The following is a 23,909-nucleotide window of genomic DNA, read 5'->3' on the forward strand; positions in this document are numbered from 1 at the left end:
GTCAATAATCACATCTGAGGAACACTCGCTCACTGACGCTAATCCACGACAGGAGAGAGAGGGAGAGGCAGAAAGAGGGAGAGGGAGAAGGATAGAGACCCACTCCAAAATCAATTAAAACCTAATTAGGCTCTCAGCTCTTTTGCGGGCCTTTTATCCTCAGCGTTGGCGATACGGCACCGAGTGTGTGCGCGCACGCCCGTGTTTGTCCATATCTCGGCGTGCGTGCGTGCATGTCCGTCTCTTCCGCATGTGTGTTTGCTGGCACATGCCGGAGTGTGTGTTTTCCCTAAGCATGTGTCAGTTACAGCCCTAAGCAGACGTACTTAGGGATAGCCGTGGCTCTCTCAGACTCACTGTGGGAGCTTGCCGCTAAAGCCTTTGCGATCGCCTCTGTAATGCAGGATTACAACCAAGACATGTATAAGAGTATTGGACAACAGCTTCTTTACTCGCTACCGTGAGTGCACTTCAGGCCTTCTTTTGTGCAGATTTGCCTCAGCTGCAACCATTTACAGGCTTAGAGTGCAGGAATGTACAGGAGGACTGAAACCCCCCCCCTCACCAAAGACAAACTGTGAACATATGAATACACTTTGATCACAGGTAGCTTATATGAAATGATGGTTAAAGAACATTCCAACAATTGCATATTATATTGCACCGGTTTAAAGTTGAGGGACTGGCAGGAGACGGAAACAGTCCAAATCCTGGCTTGCAGCCTGAGTATGGTTCACAATTCAAAAACTTTGAATCCTGCGGTTCCCATAATCCAACTAAATCACCCCTTTAGTCAGACTCTCCTGGCCTGATATCCTCATATTTAAACTCCTCTCCTTCAGGTAGTAATAGAGGCTTTTCCTGGAAAAAGAAGAAAAACCACAACCCGAATATCTTCCTGAAGACGAATCAGAACCATTTTAAAGCCTGTTTTATCCCAGTATTGGTAATTTTGACCTAAAATGTGTGTGCTTTTTACATTTCTGCACAGCTTCTCAGTCATCCAGGTGACGGTAATCCTCAGAGCTACAGTAAAAAACAACTTCTCTTGCAGGGTCTTATAGATGATTCACCTGTCATTCATAGGCTTCTTATTTAAATTCTTCATACTTTTTTGGTTTGCTGAACCTCACTTTGTCCTAAAACATCTTGTATTGGCAATTTAGTGGTGACATTTCAGGCTCTTGGCAGCGTTTTCACACTTTGGTCCTCATGTATACATTTGCCACACTGGCCTTGTTCACACTTGTCATTAATACACACCTTGCATGATCAGATAAGAAGTAGACAGCTTAGGCTGTTCTGCAAAGTCCAAATACATTGTTTTTGTACAGCAAGAGGAAGGAATGCACTTCACTTTCACTTACAAAGAGTGCATCAATTGATCGTGCATTCCTTCAGTGTGATCCAAAGAATGTCGCCTGTCCATCCCATGCCATCTCCAAATGAGGTCTGAGCAGTCACATCTTAACGTATGCTCAATGCGTGCATTCACACCTGTACTTAGAGCTGTCCACTTGTGATCGGATCACCCAGGATGCATGTTAATGCCAGGTGTGAACAGGCCCTCTGACCCAGATTAATGTGGCTGGGATTATCCCTCCATCAGCAGTCTTAGCTTGAATGCTCTGTATTGGAATCAATACACTGCAGGAATGAGATAAAAAAGAGAAAGAGGCTTAGTGACTCTACTTAATCCAGGTTTTATTCCAAGCTGCCAGTACAAAAGCATTCTTAGTGCTTAGATGCCACAAAGAAATACAGCCTGGAGCTGATTGGTATGTCTCAGCTTTTCTAAATACTTTTCATTTCGGTGAAGGAAAAAGTGGTTTTCTGTTCAGATCATTAGCAAGATGCTGAGTTTAAAACCCAGAGATGTGTACGGGGCTTTCTGAGCATCAAGCAGCCCATCAGAGTAATTAATGAGACAACAGTGGTCCTATTGTGTTTCCAACAGCTTCGTCACACGAACTAATTGTGTTTGCATGTCTGTATGTTCGGAGGGCGTCCTCAGTGTAGCCGCAGGGCGCCTGCAGCGATGCAGTTTGTGGAAACACAGCATGTAGGGTGAAGAGACACTTGTTAGAACTGTAGACGGAAAAGGGTGAATATTATGGAGACCAAAATTACACAGAAATTATTCACAGTTGCGCAACTTGAAATACATCAGCATGCGCATTTAGTGGAAAATTGCAGATACACACACACACAAGGTACCAAAACAAACATATTCTTAAGAGAAAAAGAGGGAAGATTGCGCTCAGTGTGGCTGCCTGTGTCGAGTAAAATTCATTGAAACTTGCTTTAAACAGTACTTCAGCACCAGGTTAGCCACAAACAAGCATTATAGAGATTTCCACACCTCAAAATATTGTCACAACCACAAATTATTTCCTTAAAACCTGGTGATTCACCGCCGGCTCCAAGCACAGACTGCTCCCAAGTTAATCGTATCAACAAAGCTATGCTGTCATTTATTGGAAGGAATGCAGAGAAGGACTGTGTTTTACAGTAAATGGCGGTTTTGGCGGTACATTTCCTATTTTTCAGTCCAGTCGATGAACGAGCTGGAACTTCTTCAGGAACGCAACTGAGGCACTGAGTGGCTTTAGCTCATATAAAGGACAAGTTAGATGTAACAGAGTGTTAAAATACACTTCAACATAATAAAAAGTCATGAGAGGATGGTTTAACTAATTAAACTGTGTTTGTCATGACTCACCCTGTGCTTCACGAAGGTATTTGTTCCCATCTAATCCTTCTCTTTTCCCCTGTATGCTCATAGTAGACCCATATTTTACCTTTCAACAGTGTTTTCCACTGCAGGCACTTGTGGGCCGTTTTAAGGCCCCTTAACCTTTGTGCATGTTCTGACCTAAGTACTGCCCCTGTAGAACCTATTCCTGGGATGTTTTCGGGGTAAAAAAAAATGTACCTACCCTGGCGTCTGAGCAGCCCTGAAAAAGTCTTCTTTTCTCTAAAACTGTGATCAACAACTTAAAATCCACCAAGGAGACTAATTGTAACAAACCATCCATTGTTCTTTTTCCTCCAGGCTCATAGAACTGGAGTTACGTGCAGCAACTACCATTTGTTGATGTCACAGTCAAGACTTGCATCACTTCCCTTGTTGCCTTTCGACTGGAAACTCAAAAGACAAAAGCATTGTGGCATTGTAGTGACAATTTACCAAAACTGGGAGGACCGAGACATTTATTTTTACAGTTGACGTTACTCAGACTGACTATGTCAAAAACAAAGACGACCGATGAGTAAAAGGATGTTTTCAAACTTTGTAAAAACTATGACTTGAACATTCATAGAGTCACTGCCAAACTTAATCTAATAAATCTTACAAGTCTTCATTGTTTAAAACAAAAACAACAACTCAACACTTGCTTTTCGAGAAAAGGCAGAGTGAAGCAAATGGATTGTCGTTGAGACTGGAAGAAAGTTTGTCTCAAAAGTCTGTGCGTGTAAATGAAATCCACACATCTCCAATTCTTCTCCTTTTTAGATTCACAAATAGCATAAAATGAACGCACACCTGTCTTTCTGAAAGTTTGGAATGTTAAGAAGATATTCACAAATGTTTTTTTTTAAGATATTTGCAGATCCCTTTTATACTTCCAATATATTTTAATAATTTATTAAAATCTACAGTGTGTTAGAAACATGAAGGCATCAACAGACGTATCCAAAAAAAGGCACACGTTCTGAAAAGTTTTGTCCTTTGTCCTCATGGTGTGAACTCACCCGTCTAGTGTTGGGAAAGGCAGAATGTGTTCCTCCATCTGTGACTCTCTGATGCTGCTTAAGTCTAATAATGTCAGAGGAATGACACTCAGAGGGCTATGAGCTAATTCTGGATCAGCCAGGTGGGCTCCCTTTGTCTGGCTTTCTCACACACACCCATAAACACACACACACACACACACACACTCTCAGCGGTCTGACAGTTAAGAATTTGCTTTTATCGCTCAGGGTCAGTTGGCTCGTCAAAGGTCATAATGAGCTGAGAGCTCAAGCATGTGGAAGCTAATAAGCAAGATGTCTTCACATTTATTTATCCCGATTTTAACCTCCACCTCACCCCCCGCTGCTGCTCGTGTCTTCACCTTTTATCCCCGGGCCCTTACTTCTTTATTTTTTCATGAGCTTCGCTGTCTATTTTTATTCTTCCTATTAACGAATCCATCCAGCTGCCTATTTGGCTGCATCTTCACCCTCGCATTGAAATTCAGTTTTTCGGTCCTGCGATCCCAGATTCAGTGATTTGGGGCTTTTTAAACCTCATGCTCAAGTCAAAGGGATCTGAGTTTGTTGTCCTGAACCAAACTGGGTCATGCAAACTAATGTTATTAAATGCAGCTGACGGGAACAACACATGCAAAGTGCAGATGCTTTGGCATCAAGCCCGTGGCAGATATATTTATTTGTTTTAATGTTGTGTTGTATTACTGAACGCTTTTCTTGGACACTGTGCATTCTGTCCCCAGGCTGAACTCTGATGGTAAATAGGTCCACACCTGTCTGGTTTTTATTAGCTTAGCTGGTTGCATAACCCCATAACTATCCATCTATGTTTATCTCCCCTTTGCCGCGCGCCACTTTTATCTCTTCACCTTTCCTAATCCCTTCCTGCTGCATTAAGCTCAGTGTAGTCGTGTGAATGCAAAGATTGCTGCTTTTTTAGAAAACATTTCCCGGCAACAACAAATAATCTCTATCGTTTCTCTCTCTCTTTGTGTGCATCAGATACGACTACATAGAAATCCGGGATGGGATTTCAGACACGGCAGACGTTTTGGGTCGACACTGCAGCAACATCGCCCCGGCGCCCATCATCTCGTCCGGACCGTCCCTGCAGATCAGATTTGTGTCGGACTACGCCCATCAGGGGGCGGGCTTCTCTCTGCGCTATGAGATTTTCAAAACAGGTAAGAAAGCATCACTTAGAGAAGAAGTGGTTGGTTTGTCAAAGTTTGAAGGATGATGATTGGTTTTGCAATTTGATCAGCAACCAGTTACATAATATGTGTTTTGTTGGCAATTCAAGTCGTATTTTCTAATAAATAAGAACATAAAGGAAACACATTACAGCAGATCCATGAAAAACATGTAGCAAAATGGACGACAGTTAAACAAGTCTGTACACATACAGTAGCCAATACAACAAATAAGACAAAAGTGTCCCAAAGTGAAGATAAAACACCACTTAAGTACAAGATACATGGGTTAGCACATTTCTCTCATAAAAGCAGTGCTATTACTAATAGTGGTAGAAGTAAAATGAAACAGAATTCAGTTTTAAAATATTTTTTTGAAGTAATAAAATAAATTTGAGCCGAGACAGAAATGTTTTTCCTGCTGATTTACATATTTTTTGATCTGTGTTGCTGAAACATGGATGAAATTTCACAACAACTGCTCAGCCATTTGTCGGTTCCCACTGTTTTCCAGGGCCTGCTGCTAACTGCAGTTAATTTACCTTAATGTAGCTCAGTGTTGAACAGTATTTAAAGACCTCTTTAGGAAACAGGGCTTTCAGATAATGGTCTGCCGCACTTTGATGCTGAAGTTTACAATTTAGTCAATGTGTCACTTCTTTGCCCTCTTGTCAGTGGCCCGAAACGTGTTCTCACCCTCCCCGACGCTCTCACAGCAATTCACATCAGCGAGGGGCAGCCGGGCATGTAAACAAAACTTATAGAGAGAGACGAAGAAAACGACTTTAAAGCCGCCTGAAAGCATGTGAGGAATGCTCGCTTAATTGGAGCAGGATCCGCTTCCTCTGGGGACGCGAGGAGGGCTGGGTGTGGGAGGCTGCGGTGGGATGATGGAGAGAGCTGCGAGGCAACTTGGAGTCGGACCCGAAGGTTAAAGGTTTACGGGTAGAGGCTGTGGTGGGGGGCGGGGGGGAGATTGATGGGGATGAGTGTGTGCCGAAATGGAATGTTTTTTTTCTCGAAGTCGTCAAAGTGCACGAGGTGAAGTGCACTTTGCAGGCGAGGTTGAAGTATATTTGTTTTGCTGGTTGTGTGTGCAGTGGAAGCAGAGGTGAAATGGTCAGGTGGCCTTGGGGCAGCAAGATTTATGTTCACGTGGGTTCATTGTCTCTGCAACAGTCTGAGCATGTTTGGAAGCTCTTTATCCTTTTATATTCACATTTTTAAGTCTTGAATTGTGTCTTGATTTAAAAAAAAAAATAAAAAAGAGAGAAATTTAAAGAAACACAAAAAGCCTGTCTTCTTCCAGAAAGAATGCATTAAGTTATCACCTCCCACCTTTGAAAAATATCTGTGGTTTTGTGTTAAACGAATGTGACCCAGATTTGACGTTCAGCTCTGTTACCAAGGCCACCAGCTTGAACCCCGACAATGTAATAGTGTAGATTGCATCTGTCTCACAGACACACACACACACACACAGATGGATTGAAGGCTGGTGGATGAGGGATGCGGTTGCCATGGCTTTAACAAGATCCTGGTATAAATTCAGGGGGTATAAGAGATTGTGTCACCGTGTGAGCACATGTAGGTGTCTGCTGCCTGCATGTGTGGGTGGTTCCACTCAGCTTGTTGTGTGAGATTCTGTCTGTCTGTCTGTATGTATGTACGCGGAGGCGGCATGATAGATGCACGTGTGCGAGAGACGAAGGTAGAGAGAGAGACAGACAAACGGAGACGGGAACGCTGGGGAAATGATTGGGGTGACTGACAAAGAAGAAGTGAGTCAGAGAGTGAAAATGTATTCAGGATGCGTGATTGAGGCCATGTGTTAATTACGGCGTTTCCAGCGCCTGCACGCTCTCTCATCATAGCTGTTTGTCTTACCGTGGCAGGCCTGGGCCGCGGGTTTCCACTAAACAGCTTACAACTTCTGACGGGTACACGGAGATCCTGGCTGAGATGTGTTTATTTACCAGAGTGGAAGTAATTGCATAACCATTACTTCGTTAATGGATTTCAGTTGCATTTTTTTGTGTGTGTGTATTTCTGTTTGGAAGACAGAAATATTACTTTTACTCAAGTATGTTTTGATGTACTTGAAAGTCAACATGTGTGTGTGTTGGGGTTGTGATTATGGGTCTGTATGTGTTTTTAAAGGGTGCGTCCTGACAGAGATAGAATCTGAGCGCACAGCTGGGAGAAGTGTGCGTCTGTCCAGCTTCCTTCCCATCTTAAACGGACAGTACAGCTCACGGCGCAGGCAAACCCCCACCACGCCGTGCCTAGAAATCAGACAGTGTGTGTCTGCTGCTGGCTGTGTGAGCGAGAAAGGGGCATATCTTGGCCTGCTTTCTATACTCTGAGCTAATGATACAGCGGCTTGTTTTTGTTTTGCTCATTCAACCTTATTACATAAGCGGTGACTGTAACCTCTCCGGGGAGTTTTGAATTGGACAAACAATCTGTTTGTGCGTCTGCGTGTGTGTGTTTGTGTGTGTCTAATGGGGGTACAGTGCAGCGAAAGCTAATTATTTCCAGCAAGGAGGATCAGGAGGCGACCTTTGACTCTACGTCTATCCTGCACGGCGCTCCACCCTCCTGAGGGGGAGTCGGGGTGAGCGTTTGCCCCAAAACAACATCCTTCCATGTACCCCCCAGCCCCCCCTTACACACACACACACACACCCATACAGTAGACGTACGCCTTAATCCTGCTGTACAGTGAAAGTGCACGCCTCCCCTCCTCCCCCTTATTGTTGTGGCCTACTTTGGTCCTACTCATGCGTGCTTAACCCTTTAGTCAGCCCTGGCTAGCACCCCCCTTCCCCTCCATCCGCCCCTCATACACTTTCACTTAAACGCAGTCACGTGCTGCTGACGCTGTTACCACGGCTACAGGGGGAAGACTTGCCAATGAAGCCCCCCACCCGCCTTTTTCCCCTCTTACCCCCCAAAGCCCACCACTAGCACAGCGGGGGCAGATAACGTCGCAGCCAATCCCGAGTCAAGAGAGGGCAGAGGGCACCTTAGGGCGTTGGGTCTCCTCCGTGACCGCTGTTGACCGCTGCCGCGGCATCTGTGGGCACGCAGCAGGAGCTAAGCCCAAGGCCGGACCCCCGCCCAAGTGCCAGTCAAAACACTGGCCCCCTTGTGTATTTCAGATGCCATCATGTCGATTGGATGCTGACCCTGGCGTGAGTGGCGGCTGTTACTATACGGCAGGCTGCGACACGGTGTTTATTCCTGAAACACCCGAGTCATCCCGTTGCTGAAATTACACTCAAGTAATTAACTGGCAAAGGTGAATTACGTTCATGAATAACTAAACTGAGCGCAAAGAGTAGTTAAGACTGATCAGTGATGAAGAAAACGTGTCCCAGAATGAAATAATAAGTCATGATCATCAACTGCATGAACTGCACAAACACTTGGATCACAAACAGCAGGAGGCTTTTTGGCATCTGCATTTTTTTTGCGCTGCAGATGAAATGGCATTCCATTTCAGAGCACATAATAGAGGCATCAGCGTGAAACGTGACTTCGAAGAAGCATTCCTCTCTATATAAAGCTGCTTCAGACTGATGCACAGTGTCTCTCCGGGTCCATAAAAGCGTCAAACCGTGGCACGCCAAGAATGTTGTTTTTCTTTTCATGGGTCTTTTCGTTGTTCCGAGTGTTGTTGTTGTTGTTGTTGTGGGTTTTCCACCCTAAACCCCCTGTGTAGCACGCCCCTTCCGTTACACAGTTACGCACACATACACACACACCCCTCCTCAGATGCCTCGGGAGAGATTTTCTTCAATGAAATCTTGAACTGAGCTCAAGCGGGGTTACATGAGAGATCCGTGTGTGTCGGTGTGCGAGAAGCAGATGTGTGTCAGACAGGCAGGTAGAGAGCGGAGGGCGAGGCGGGGTTTTGATGCGCCGCAGACACTCGCGAGACGCCGAAGTTGAGCCCTCAGCAAGGGTTGCGTGCCGAGGACTTGGAGGAGCGAGACGACGCCAGACAAGACAGAGAGTTAAAAGAGTGAATGAACACAGACTCTGCATGTCGCTGCCGAGAGGAGAAGGAACGAAGGGAGGGGATGAGAGGAGGAGGAGCAGGAGGAGGGGACGGGGGTTGCCCTGACACAACATGTGGAGCTACTACTACATCAGGCACTCATGTGCAAGATTCGAGTGGTTTCTACCCAGCAACTCACTCCTCTTCCCCCCCCCCACCCCCTTCACCACCACACTCCTCTGCGTCACACTGACACTCACACACTCACACCATGACCTCCCACTCTTTGCCAGCAGACAGCTCTTGCCAAATGGCAGCTCATGGTGCGATGCAAGCACCAACCGGGAGCCTGCGTACGGCAAGCATGTGTGAGTGTGTGCACGCTGCAGTGACGGAACGAGGTAGTAAAAGAGGAGGGGGGGGTCTTGTTTTTGGCATGCTCATACACTGTGAACTAATGAGCGCTAACGAAAAGCGAAGGTGCTCACGCAAACACATGCATGCACACGGCATTGGCACGAGCTGGTGCGCACCAAGTGTAAAACACACAGTCTGACACGGAGCAGTGTGTTCGGAGGCGATGGAGTCAAGCTGTGCTCAGATTGAAGTTTTTCGGCAGCGGGACTCCAGACTGCTGCACTGTGACCCAGTAAAGAAACAAGGCCAGTGTGTTAGCGGGTCTCACACACACCTTCACACACACACATACAGGACAGATAAACATGCCAGCAGCAAGAAACGCATGTTAGCAGCTCAATAAAAGGAATACACTAAAAAGATGTAGTCACGCAAAGACACAAATTGACAGGACATATGGCTCATGCATACTGTATAATTCATTTACTGTTTTATTGTAAGCGCATTACAATCGCATGCAGATTTCATGCCGTGACGCACAAACAGAGGTGAGGTCAGTAGCGGAGAGGAGAGGGAGATATCGCCGGTAGTTTGCTCTAAATTACTGTCATATTTCAACATGCCTGGCTGTGTGTGTGTGTGTGTGTGTTTGTGTAGGAAGCCAGGCTCCTAACATGAAGGCAGATGATCCACGGGGGTTTTGATGTTGCCGTGTGTGTGTGGGAGGCGACATAAGAGGTTGAATGCTGCTTTTAACATGTGGGGGAAGATTCATGCATTTGTGTCAACGTCTTCAACACATACATGCCAAAAAGATCAATAGACAGATACGTGCATAGACACTGCAAATGCACACACATATATATATATATATATATAAAACAAATGGAGCAAAAAAATACGAGGTGAAAAACTGAGATAAAGAAGCAGCCAGAGGAGAGGAAAAACAAAGTGAGAGAGACACACAGTGTACGTCTCCTGAGTTTTTTTCCCTCTGTCTCCGTGCTGATTGGGGTCAGTTCTCTGCCATTAACCAAGTGTAGACAGGGGAGGGCCGGAGCAGCCAGTCGACCCCGCCGCTTTTATAGGGCTGCCTGATAATAAGGACTGGTGCCTCAGAGGAATGCTGCCGAAGGAACGCTCTGTTAACGTGTCTGCTCTCCTAAACGCTGACTTTATGAATATGAATGTGGTTATCAAATGCAGCCTGGCAGCTCTCTGAGACAGCGCAGTGCCGCTGCTGCTGGATGCAGTCCTGCTTTCCCAGGTTTGAAATCCACCAGATGCTTCTCCCATGAGCCTCTTCAACCTCCCTATCTGCTTTCCAGCACAGTCAATGATGGGAAAGTACCACAAGAACAGACTTGTTTCCTTATGCTAGTTATACGATTGCCACGCTTGGCGAAGGAGAAGGTAATGAAATATATCTTCTATCAGTTTGCATGTCACATGTAATTTTAGCAGGGGACAAGTTGGAAAAACAATGTCCGGTCTAAGTGCACTTATAAATACCTGCAAGAAGAGCTGCTATTTAAGTGCCATCTGTTGAGTTAGAAAGTGCAGACATTTGTGACGTGCAGCTGAACAAAGATCTAATGAAAATCTCTCAGCAACATTCGCACATGAACATATTTGTCCTTCTGGCAATTGTAAAAATAGAGCCACATGAAGACGTACAACTGACCAGAGCTGAGCTGTTTATAGTCCACATTATAAAGATAGAAATGTTGGAGGGGAGCAGACAGACTGAGGAAAGAACCGCAGTTTGTGAATGAGGCTGTGTGTCTGTTTTGTGTGTGCATGTGCTGCACTGTCAGCTCTCTCCCACCCTCATTGATGTGCCGGTCCATAAACACTCGGCCGTGACTCAGGCTCCCCAGTGGGCCACGGAGCAGTGGCTGATGGGTAGATGATCTGAGCCACACAGCTGCTGCCGCTCAAGGTGAGCCGCCCAGGGCGCATAAATCTGCATGGCTAATGAGGAGCCGCCGCACAGGGCCCACTTAGAACCATTACACAAGTTTTGTGGGGTGTGTGTGTTAGAGAGAGAGATATGCGCACACACACAGAGTGCAAATAGAAGGGGGAGAGTGCTGGAGAACATTTGTTTAAATGTATGCAACAGAGCTCCCCTCTTTAGCCTTGCATTTAGTGTGCATCACAGAAAATGTTTTATTATGTAACCTCGACCACATGAGAGTCCTTTAAGGCCACAGCTGAGCCATAAAACATAACAATACTGCTTTTCTGGCCGTGTAGTTGATTTTTGTTGAAATCTTGAGTGGTTCTTTTGATGGCAGTACTTCTTGTGGGTTGGAACTGTGCACTGGCAGGAACATCACTGAGGAAAAAGAGCTATAAGCCAGCTCATATCACATGATGCAACATTAGAAACGCCCACTTGAGCAGTTGCTCACTGTGTATTTTCTCCGCCATCTGTAATCATAGACCGTGTGTGTTTGTGCGTCGCGCCACCAAAGCTACTGTATATTCCAGCAAGCTGTCAGTGATGAACGACTTTCTGAAACACCCTCTGCAAGTCAGAGGAGATATCAGCGCGTGATCGATTGCTTACGCCTGTATCTTCACTTAATGTTCCCAATTTTTACATTCCGCTCTAAATATCCTTTTTCTTAGGGTCAGAGTTCTGCTTCCGCAACTTCACCAGCTCCTCCGGCATGATCGAGTCCCCGGGATTTCCAGATAAATACCCCCACAATCTGGAGTGCTCCTACATGATCATCGCCCCGCCCCACATGGACATCACCCTCACGTTCCTGACCTTTGACCTTGAGAACGACCCCCTGTTGGTGGGAGAGGGCGACTGCAAGTACGACTGGCTGGACGTGTGGGACGGCCTTCCACAAGGTGAGCATGCATAAATGACAGAAGCTCCTTTCATACGTGCACTCCTTTTTTGTTAATCTGCAAATGACTGAACATGGCTGGATGAGGCCTGCTCACTTTACCATAAACATTTGATGACACTCTTACTAGGTAAAGTTTCTGCATTACTTTTAAGACAACTGCACCCACTCAAATTAATAGATAAGCTTGCACAAGGGATTTGAGTTTATCTTTTTTCACATTTCAGCACCAATATTGGTCCACAAACATCGCAGAGAGCAAAAGACAATCAAAAACATACCTTTCTCATTCACAATAACACGTTAGATGACAAACAAAAGTGTCCATAACAACAAAACTTCACTGTGATGAAAACAGAAAGCTGATTTTCACCAAAGAATATTATATGAAGTTTTTTTTTTTTCTCCCACTAGACATTAACAGAAGCTTAGCTTGTTGCTTCCAGTTGTTTGTAGGAGTTTTTCCTCTGCTGCATCAAACAGCAACCAGATCATACGAGTGTCACCAGAATAAGAAACTTGCAAGCATTTGGGCACAAGAAACAACAGCACCAGTAACTTCATTAAGTAATTATGAACTATCCCTGACATGGAGACAGGATCAGTCTGGCAGGGTCGAACTGTTTAACTTTCTTCTCCTCAGACAGGTGAACAGTTAACAAGCTGCAGATAAATAATTTGTCCATCACGGCTTGTCAGGATGTTTTATTTTAACCGTTCATAGATCATCATCACACATGGACAGAGTTTTCCATGATTAGGGAAATCATCAAATAAACTAGATCATTATTTGGACAGTTGGATAAGCTTGCTATCGACTAAGATTTAGTCTTCTATCTAGCAGGGCATTAATATGTATTAGACATCATCGCTTGGTGTATCGTACAATCTCCTGTGAATGACAAACATCGCGTGCATACCGTGGTGGGTGTTTCTGAATGAAGCCGTGAGGAGCATTAAAGCGACCCGTCACTGTGACAGACTGATGAAGCAGCAGTGTTACGTGTCCCGTGTCTGAGAAATGGCCGTACATGCTAATGCAGGAACGACCCAACCCAACACAAGCGTAGACACACAGTGGACAGAATTCCTATCTTCACTTATTGAAGGTGTATGGATACACACATGGACTGAAAATCAATGTTTCTGCCTTCTGGGGATAACATACACAAACATTACATTCATATCCACATGCAGAGCTCATACTGACCCATGGCGATCCCTCACTTTCCTACACAGAAATTTGCATAGCAGTCTTCAATTTCCTGAGCAGCCATCACTCTCTTTGATGTAAGCGGCCTTGCCTTACATTCCATTACGTTGCATAGAGGAAACATTATTTCACACAGGGAGCTGAAAGTGCCTCGACACCCCTAAGGAGCAGTCCTTTCCCATGGCCCTCTCTCCTCTCCATAATAACACCCTTCATCACCCCCTTCCTATCCTCCCTGTCCTCCCTCCTTATCACCTAGCACTTCCTTCCTCCCCAGGCGAGTGAGAGTGATGGCCACGATGAGTATCTGTTTGCGTCCAATAGGAGGAGCCGAGCTTTGCCAAAGCTGAGATCAGGAAAAAACATTTGAGGATGTTATCACGGGCTTTGATAGTGACCGCCATAGGGTAATGTTAGCCGCTGTGATGCTGTTGAAACCCGCATTAGCGGTGATGAGTGGTTCGTTTCTCACCTCTCGCTTGCTGAGTGCCTTTTTCTTCTCACTTTTCCCCCTATTTTTTTTTTTTTTCAAAATATGAAGCAGGGAACTAAGGATTTGCTCTAATTATTCCATTTTCAGTTGCTAAAAAGGGATCCAAGTGGATTTAAAATTCCAATTATAGCCTTGAATTTGGGAGCTTTGATAGCTGAAAACAATTTATACCATTCAAAGTTGAGAATTAGGAGCAAATTAAAGTGTAACCCAGTTCCAGCGAGCTGAGTCCTCAGGCATGAAAGAGGGATGGGAGGCAAGACGGAAGGGTGAAGAATTTGGTGTCTGGCGAAGGAACTGTCTTGAGACTATTGTAATCCTCAGTGTTTGTGTATGTGTGTGCGCATGTGTGTCTACGGCTGATCCCACTGCAGCTTGCATTAAGGCAGGGATTCCAATCCCCCTGCTGGGCCCTGGCTGAGACACACATGGCAGATGGAGGGATGGACAGGAGAGTTAAGGGAGAGAGGAATGATGGGAGGAAGAGACATGTGGGGGGGGGAGCATGCTGTGACTCATTAGACAACACTTACTGAAGCAGCATGGCCACTGGAAACCTGTCTTTGCAATGCTGGATTTCGTTTTTTTTCCTTTTCCTTTTTTTAATTTCAAATGGAAACAACAGACTTGCCAAACATGCATTTAGTCATTTTTCCTCAGAGCAAGTCGTATCATATTGCAAAAGCAGATACAGCAGCATATTTCGGTTACTTCTAAGCAGGTTTTTATTGTAAATCTCGCTGCCAACGACTAAAAATGCCCAAAACAACATGCATGTTAACATCAGCTTGATTTGTCTGCAGTGGCTCCTCTGATTGGACGTTACTGCGGAACAAAGATCCCTCCAGAGATCCAGTCGTCCTCCGGCCTGCTGTCCCTCTCCTTCCACACCGACATGGCCGTGGCCAAAGACGGCTTCTCCGCCCGCTACAACATGACGCACAAAGAAGTCACAGACTGTGAGTGCGAGATAACTTTTTTAGAAGAGCGCGCGTGTGTTTGTTTGTTTTCGCACGTTTGAATGCTCTCTGTGTAGGTTTGTTTACCCATTTTTATTCCCATCTCTATTTTCTCTCTTTCAACAGTTCCGTCTCTGTCATCTTTGCTGACACTCGTCTTTCTTTCTTCATCTTTCTCTCCTCTTCCCCTTCGCGATCTTTTCAGCTTCTCCTACTTTAATGCTATTTCAATCTCGCAGCTCTCTCTCTCACCCCTCTCAGCCTGTTTTGCTCTCTCCTAAGAGAGCATGGTTTCTCAGAAGTTGACTCATACTATTTTCTTTTAGAATATAAATTAAGTTCACCTCAGTTTGCCTGTGCTCACCTGTTGGGCTGCTTTCTGTCCCTCTGTGTCCTTTCTCTGTCTTTGTCTGAGTTTACCTTTCGACTGCCTTTAAATTCTGCTTAGATCGTCTTCTTTCCTGCAACTGTCATCCAGTATATTCATTTTCCATCTTCACTGCAAAGACACAGGAACAAATTTATAGCTGCCATCTCCGTCTCCCTCCTCTTTCTCCCATCAGCCTTCCACTGTAGCATGGCACTCGGTATGGAGTCGGGGAAAATCAGCGACGATCAAATCACGGCGTCAACAACCTTCTATGACAACCGCTGGTTACCGCGTCAGGCCCGCCTCAACAACGACGACAACGCCTGGACGCCCTCGGAGGACAGCAACAAGGAGTATATACAGGTATTCATCTGCAAGATTACACCGTATCGCACAACATCTTCCTGGCTCGATTTGTTTTTGATCACCTGTTTCTACCTGGCTGTTTAAGAGGTGTGTTTTTGGAGCAGTGAATGAGTTAAAAATGAGACCAGTGTGTAATAATTTAGAGAAACAAGCACCACAGCACATCTTTCTACTTCACTTTTCAACAATTACTCATCTAATAGGCTTCAAACATATTAATATAACTTTACTGTGCTAAAAACAGCTCCCAGTTTTTTTCCCCACAAGATATTAACAGGAGCTTAAATTTAGTTTGTTGCTTCCAGTTGTTTGTAGGCATTTTTCCTTTGAGTTTATTAACACCTGCAGCATGAGTATGTTAACAGCAACTTCATGACAGTTCTTCTAATTACAAACTACCCCTGATCCCTGAATAATTACAGTAATCCAAGTGTAACCACGAAAAAGAGTCGTTGTAATTCAAGCGGTGAAGTTCCCATAAAGACCACATACAGAGATATCTGAATCAGCATTACTCTCACTTGCAGAGGACAATAAATTTGTCTCAGTGATACCAATATAGAGGAAAAGACGCGCGGAGCAAAAGCATCTCGTATACAGTGAGGACGTACAGCGGCGCGCACACACATAAAGGAAATGGAGGAACTGTGAACTGATGATAAGGAAATGCTTCTGCATTCTCAATCTTTCCTGTCTCAAACACACACACACACACACACGTGTATGCATGCATCCAGCGAGCGCAGAGGAGAGCGGCGAGAAGGCCGTGATTGATGAAGGTGCTCTCCTGGAATGCATCCGAACACTGTGCCATTGATCTTTGCCTCCAGCCTTCCTCCCCTCACACACATGACGATGCGCGCGCACACACACACACACACACACACACACACACACACACAAATGCCACCTAGGCCTCCTCAGCAGCAGGCTGCAGTCTGCGTCCATCTCCTGCTGTCTGCGTGACAGATAGACACAGCAGCTGGTCTGTCTCTGGTATCTACATCAGCCCTGAACGCCGTTAATCCTGCAATCTACACATTTGTTCTTTTTCTTTTTCTTTTATTTTTTTGAATCCGTTTAATTCCCTTTTTCTTTCTTTTTTTCTATTTTTTTTTGCAGGTTGACCTCCATTTCCTCAAGGTTTTGACAGGTATTGCCACACAGGGAGCCGTATCCAAAGAGACTCAGAAGTCTTACTACGTCACCACCTTCAAACTGGAGGTCAGCACCAATGGAGAGGACTGGATGGTGTACCGGCATGGCAAGAACCACAAGGTAGGCTTTTATCTGCTTTTCAATACTATGGTCATTCTGTATTTTATTAATTTATTTTTTATTTATTTGACCTTTATTTTAACAAGTAAAAATGTTTGAGAACCAGTTCTGATTTGCAAACATGACCTGGCCAAGAGGCGCCAGCAGGAACAAATACACATGTAAATTATAGACACATAAACATAGAACAAAGTTAAACAAGTAAGATGCATGGGGGCTTATGCATGTGAGTGAAAAACAATGTGCATGTGATGTAAGAAAGTGTGTGTGTATGTAATAGTAAGGGAAAAGTCTACAACCCACAAGCTTGTCCTGAAATGACACTGAGCCTCAAAGCTTTAAAATTTATTTCCTCCAACCACGATCTGAACATCACAAGGGCTCCTTTTTTTCCCCCCAAACATTTACCCTACTATCCTGAAATGTTCCCCAACAACGGAGGCTGTTGTGTTCATCCAAGAGCCGTATCAGTGGATGCAACATTCCTGAAGGAGTCTTTCCCCTTCTATGACTGTTTATGAAGCCGAGTCATGACCCCAGTCATGAGTTAGAGAAAGAGGGAACGGGAGGGAGGAAGAGATAGAGATAGAGAGAGGAGGGGAACCTGACAAACAAGAACAATGGAGTCCTCTATGTGCCCTTATCTGGGCTCGCTATTTATCATCTCTCTTTCAGACTAACGCACACACGTATAAACACACATTTGGGCTTTGCTAAATGCTCTGAGTCACGATTGAGCAAATTTAAGAGATTCATAGCATCATTGTTTTCTGAAATGTAGGAGTTTAAGTGTTTATGTTGAGCTTCATTGTGTTTGTGCGTGAGGTCGAGGTGGTGAGCTCATCCACACGTGCATGAATGTATGTACAGTGCAGGTTGTTATGCTGCCACATACAGTAAGCCTGTCTCCGGGGGATTCGAACTCTGTCCCTCATATTTGGGTTAAGGTCACAGTGGATTTCAAGCAGAAAAACAGAGAGTGGCAAAGGTGGGGGGGGGTGTTAATCCACATGCTCATACGGACCGGGGCCCCCCGTCTGCGTGTGCCAGTGATTGGTTTGGGTGGGGCCAGTAGGGGGTATTTGATGCGGAGATTATTGAACGCAATGTGGATTTGACTTAAAAAGTCAACATCTGTGCATTTTATTCGAACCCCCCTACCACAGACACACACATACAATCCACAGACCGGACCCCCCCTCCTCTCACATAACGTCTGGCTGATCTGTCTGTCTGGAGATCTGTGCTCGCATTTGTATATGATGTCTGGTCTGCCGTGTAATCTGAGTCCACTAATCTGTCCGAGCAGGGGAAAAAAAAACAAACAGTTCGGACACTTTCAGACATGGATTCCGACAGATGCATCAGCAGGCATTTGGAAGAGAGATCGCTGGTGGTTGCTTTGAAAATTGGTTGTGTTTTCGGCTTTTAGAATGCACAAAGGGAAAGTGGAAAGATGAAAGATCAATAAAAGATAGCAAATGTGTAAAGTGTGGTTTCTAAAGGGGGAAAAAAAAAAGGTGTTGGTGTTGAAAGGCCTACAAACCCTTTTGATTGTAAGTTTGTCTGTTTATCCAAGTTTCCACTCAATTAAGCTTTAACTTAAGCCAACTGACGAGTTTGTGAACGTTCCTCGACACCAAATTGAAACCAAGAAATAACATCTGCTGCTTTTACTGATGGGACATTACATAATCTACATAAAACGTAGATATGATTAAGTATACCATCTGTTTTTGATGATGATAAAGAAAAGATGACATTTACAACACTAGCTCCATGCTTGATAGCGCTCTCAAATTATGCTTAAAGGATTTATTGTGGGCTCTGATGTATAATAGAGGGGCAGATTGCTCTGGATAATACTTTCTCTTTGTATTTATGCCGACCACATTTGGTGATGAATGGATGGGATCGAATCCTTCTGGCAAATCAGACAGTAGGAGAATCTTTCGCCATGATTTGAGCCTGGCCTAACTTACGACGCTCCAACTGAGGAGTTCACTGTACTCTTCACGCTCCACGTCAGCCAGGTTCTACTCCGGTCCCGACGGGTTCGCGGTTGAATCTTCCGTGACTGCTAATCCACCAGTCATGTTGTACAAACTCCCAGTTAGCCCGTCCTAAGCCCCCCCAAAGAGCCCTTAAGTGGTTGAAGCTCCATTCTCGTCAGGGGGTCCCGTAATGACGGGGATTTGGTTCTTCTAATTGTCATTTAACAGTGAGCTTGAAGCTAATGTGGCTTTGGAAGAGTGCATGTGTCGGTAGAGTGTGTGTTTGTGGAGGTCTGAGCCACGAGTGTGCGTCAGATATGAATCAGCCATGAATTAAAGTTGGTTATTGGGAGAGAGCCATCTATTGTCAAGATGTGTGTTCTTAGTTGCTGAAGGGTTTAATGGCAATAAAGGTTATTTGGAAAAAAAAAAATGGATGCAGAAACAGAGAAATTAAAGTAAAAACACCAGCTCTGCACATTACCCTCCTCACACCAGCAAAAAAAAAAGACACTTCATGCATGCACGCGGGATGTTTTTTTTTTTTTTTTTCGGTTCATTTTCTGCATGCCAACACATTTTCAATTTGACACCCATGTGACTTGTTAATTCTAAGTCACACTGCTCACATATGCACCTCATTACTTGATGAGATGCGAACACACTCGCTCATCTCGCACACCTCCCAAACTTCGCACATGCCTTTCAAACACACCCAGCGAGTCTTTGTAACACAGACACTGGTGTGCGCCCAAAGACATTAACATTTAAAGCACACGCTGTCATGTGTCTGCGAGGAAAATCCCAGCAGCGCCGGCGTTCAACAAGCTTTGTGTTGCTGAAAAGCGTCGTGGGGTCGTGCTAAATCTGTCCAACACACATAACCTGAGAGAGAGAAAACAGCTCGCACAGCATTTCAGTCTCTATCACATTGTGTGTCGCTTTGTTTGTCACTGATTCCACGCGCTGGTCTATGATACACATGTATGAAAGACAGTAATTTTGAATGCACACACAGGTAAAGATTCACATGCAGCCAGACACAACATCTGTGTTAATTGGAGGACTTCAGCCAAAGGTGGTGTGAGGATCACTGCTTCAGCTTTTACGCACAAACACACCACAAACCTGTCCTCGAGGCAGTAGTGTGGAGCGGCCAGCTGGAACCAGTTCCTACTGTCAACATCTTCATACCGAGAAACAGAGGGGGGGAGGCGGGTGGGGAGTGCAGTGGACAAAGAAAGAGGCTGGGATCAAGAGAACAACATGTGAATGAAAAACGGCTGCGGGAGGAATAATGTCTTGTGCAGAGCTCGCCACATCTCCCCCCGGTGCCATCAGCTCGGAGGGGGAAAAAGCAGAGAATGTAGTGAGAAAGAGGGAGATGGTAAATGAATCAAGCGATGATGTATACGTCCATCCACGCCTCATTTTCCACAAACAAATGTTCTTTTGCTTTAACAAGAGCCAGAGGAATCCTGTCTGCACATGGGGATGCACTGCACTGTGGAAAGAAACAGTTGTTAACTACAGTTGAGTTATTTTACAGATTTCTACCTGTTCTGTTAAACAACCAATAATGCTGAGTAGAATTACAGAAGGAACAGAAGTAATTTACATATTAATCCTTTAAAAAAAAAACTGTAAATAACATCAAAGATCTGTATTTTTACAAATTCCTATAATGTACTTAAATACTGTTTTATAGAGATTTGAAAGAAAAAAATATTTTATGATATATATGTGATGATGTGTATGTATAAACAATTAATGATATATTACTATAGAGATTTTTAAAAATAGTTTGTATATTCATATAATTATTCTAATTATATTGAAATGAAATGAAATGAAAAATACTTTATTTATCCCAGAAGGGAAATTCAATTTATATATGACATAACCTTATTAAATGATATATATTATAATTATTTCACAGGTATACCGTTATTTGAAGGAAAATTAATGTATATCAGGGATTGTTAAGGTCAGCCTTCTGCTCCTGTGTTTTTACAAATGGTATTTAACACTTGGCTGTAAATGTACACTATCCTACCATATTTAAATATACTGAACTATAATATCTTTACAAAATTTGCTGCTGTCTTCACAATTTTTTTGCCATTTTAACACGTTACAGCAATGCACTGTTTGTTTTTTTTAAACATATTTTTCCTGGCACAGTTGCTGCCAGTTTGTCCGTTTTTTTTAACATGAATATATTTAGTTATTTATTTTTAAGAGGATTTTGCGCAGCTCACTGTATTTACTGATGTCGATCTTCAGAGAGGCTGTTTACTATAACACATACACTTTTCACAGTGACCTGGTTCTCCGTCGAGGCCATCAATACTTAAATACCCACGGTTCCTGCGTCCCGCCAGTGTCCACACAAACAAGTCTGACCGTCGCATACCGCTGTGTGTGTGTATGTGTGTGTTGGAAGGTCTTCGTTATATTTTCATGACTCTCCACACCAGGAGACACAACATGACAACATTAATTATTCAGCCTGCGTCACGTGAGGGGCGGGGCTCGTCCTGACACACATACACAAGCCAAAAAGAATGGCAGTTGTTAGGCAGATTACAGGAGTCACACGCCACACACATGTTCGAACCCTTAAAGCCGATGCTCCTTCAAGCGGCACCTTCATTCCAAGTTAGTAAAAAATTAACCATGTTGTCTCCAAGCTAGTCAATGACCAACCATCTGCTTCCTGAGTCCTTTGACCTTTAACCTTTACTGGTCAGGAGTGAAATGCGTGACCTCTCAGGTATCATGACAATTGATGGAGGAAGTGGAGAAGACAGAAGGAGCTCAGAGAAGACGGACAACTCCTCATTGTCCTCATCGCTCGCTCTCTCTCTCTGCCGTCTCAGTTTCTTCTCTCTCCGCTCGCATCCAAAAGAAAAATGAAAAGAGCCCCTCGAGAGCCGATCCTTATTGAACAAATTGTTCTTTTTGTGACAGTAATGTTGGCCATATTTCCAGCTTTTATCCGAGGATGAAAACAAAAGAAGAGCAGCTGGCAGTATTGTAATGCACCAGCTAATGGCCTTTTAGTGATGGTGGGCATTTTGCGCTTTGGAACAAGGCATTTCTGGGAAGTCAACAAATGTTTTAGAGACATCTTTCAAACTTGCCACTTTTAAAACCAAACTATTTATGGACTTGGACATGCATCACTTTTATGTGACAGCTCGTTTTTTTTATTTTTTTTTTATCATGGCTCATCACGTATTTTCTTTTACTGAAGTGAAACTCAAGTAAAAGTTTTTGGTAGCACAGTGCTTGCACGCCAACGTCAGCTGCACTATTCTGCTTCTTGATTTATGCTGTTTGTCCAACGCTGTGAACTCGAAGCTGTGCCAGTAATTTAATTCATAATTGAGGAAATTCCATTGAATTTTTCTGTTTTGCCTTATTACGAGATAAATACTTAAATGGACTATTTCCTGCTTCAGTGATGAATCCAGTCGTTGTTCTTTCCTTCCTCCTCCCCACCACTCCCTGCCTTCTCTTCCACATTCTCCTGTTCATATTCCTAACTTACATCCTCTGCCCTCCGTTCAGCCTTTTCGTCTGTCCTCTGTCTCACACCCGCCTCCCTCCTCATCTGTGTTACACTATTCTTCTGAGGATGCTCTTCCTCCCCGCAGTCATTTTCTGTTTTCCCGTCCTCTCTCTCTTTCCTCCCCGCTGCTCTTTGTTTCGAAGGCAGAATATCGAGGAGTGGAAAAAGACGGGCTGGTTATGTGTAAGGCGGACCCTCCATCATACACTTGTCTTTGTATGAGCATGCGTGGGTGTTTACATAACCCCCATAAGAGCCCGCATCCACCACTTTTTTTTTTTTTTTGCCTCTTAGGTAAACAGAACAGCTGTCTATCCTCCATCCAGCAGCAGATAGAGCACAGATAGCCCTGCTTATCTGTTCAAACACTCACGCTGCTTTGTATTACCAGTGTCAGCTCCACTTGATTAAATCAGGCCATGCCCAAAATCAAATAAAGCCCCTTGAGTGGGATTTTGAAGTCGTATCGCTCATATTCCCGGCTGGATATGGAATTTCTGGAATGTCATTTTGAGAGATGTGGGAATTTTACAAATAGGTCACTTTACACCAGGATGGAAGAGTCATTTTTTTTAAAACTCCAACAGAAAGAAAGCAGACTGTTTTTCACTTACAATTATGATGAAACAACAGAGGGAATCAAATTTTTAGGCTGTGGGAGCGTGCTTAGGTTTGATCATCTTGTGAAAGAGAAATCATGTAGGAACTGTTTTTAGAAATGATGCCTTTAATGTTTAATTCAGCTGCTTGTAGCAGTTGTCTCTCCATCTCTGAATTGTGCGCTGCAGCTGTGATGTGGTTTCGCAGATATCACTCGGTCAACAGCAGCTCTCCTATCAGGCGGCACGGTCAACCACAGACAGAGTGAATGACACTTAACAGTCGGTTAAAAGACGCTTCCTTTGCTTATCTGAGTGTGTAGGACGTATGTGTGTTTGTGTGGCTTCCTGTGGTTTCCTGTGTCTCTGTGTGGTTTCTGCTGGTGGGGGTGAAACAGGGAGGTGTGGAGAGATATCAACTGTGCGGTCTCGAAGAAGAAGAAAATGGAGGTGTTTGACATGAATGGGCTCAGAGTGATGTGGTAACAACAGACCGAGAGAGTGGAAGGAAGAGGATGTGGAGAGAAAACGGAAAGAGGAGGAAGTGATTCATAATTATAAACTGGATGTTATGGTTTTTGGGACACATAATGGAAAGATTCGGTGTTCCGATTCGGCGTTCCCATCCGGTGCCCTTGAGCATCACGGGGCACTTTTCTGCCCCAAAAAACAGGACGTAACTTGACCACCGTGGCTACGTTTGCCCTCCGACCCCTGCCGCCCCACCCCAGCCGCTCAGAAGCAAATGGACGGAAAGGGAGTGTTCACGGAGAAGAACTGCATGTTGATGCTTTTAGGTGGACGCCTTAGGAAGTGAATTTCACTCACATCCTGCCCACCTGGAGAGACTTCCTGCGTCTGAGGGCTAATCATGTTTGGTC

At 44.4% G+C, this 23,909-nt stretch overlaps 1 protein-coding gene across 3 annotated transcripts in view; it reads left to right on the forward strand.

Annotated features, from left to right (window-relative positions):
- The window catches only part of LOC103357368 (neuropilin-2-like), a 65,600-nt gene that overhangs the window by 15,599 nt on the left and 26,092 nt on the right, over nt 1-23,909 (forward strand). For all 3 annotated transcript variants that reach the window (XM_008281910.1, XM_008281911.1, XM_008281912.1), the window contains exons 3-7: nt 4,759-4,940; nt 11,950-12,180; nt 14,689-14,844; nt 15,408-15,577; nt 16,703-16,858. In XM_008281910.1, coding sequence (XP_008280132.1) covers nt 4,759-4,940; nt 11,950-12,180; nt 14,689-14,844; nt 15,408-15,577; nt 16,703-16,858 — 895 coding nt within the window. The remainder of the gene's footprint in view (nt 1-4,758; nt 4,941-11,949; nt 12,181-14,688; nt 14,845-15,407; nt 15,578-16,702; nt 16,859-23,909) is intronic.

The sequence above is a fragment of the Stegastes partitus genome, unplaced genomic scaffold (assembly GCF_000690725.1).
Source record: "Stegastes partitus isolate 25-593 unplaced genomic scaffold, Stegastes_partitus-1.0.2 Scaffold250, whole genome shotgun sequence".
In the NCBI taxonomy this organism is placed as follows: Eukaryota; Metazoa; Chordata; class Actinopteri; family Pomacentridae; genus Stegastes; species Stegastes partitus.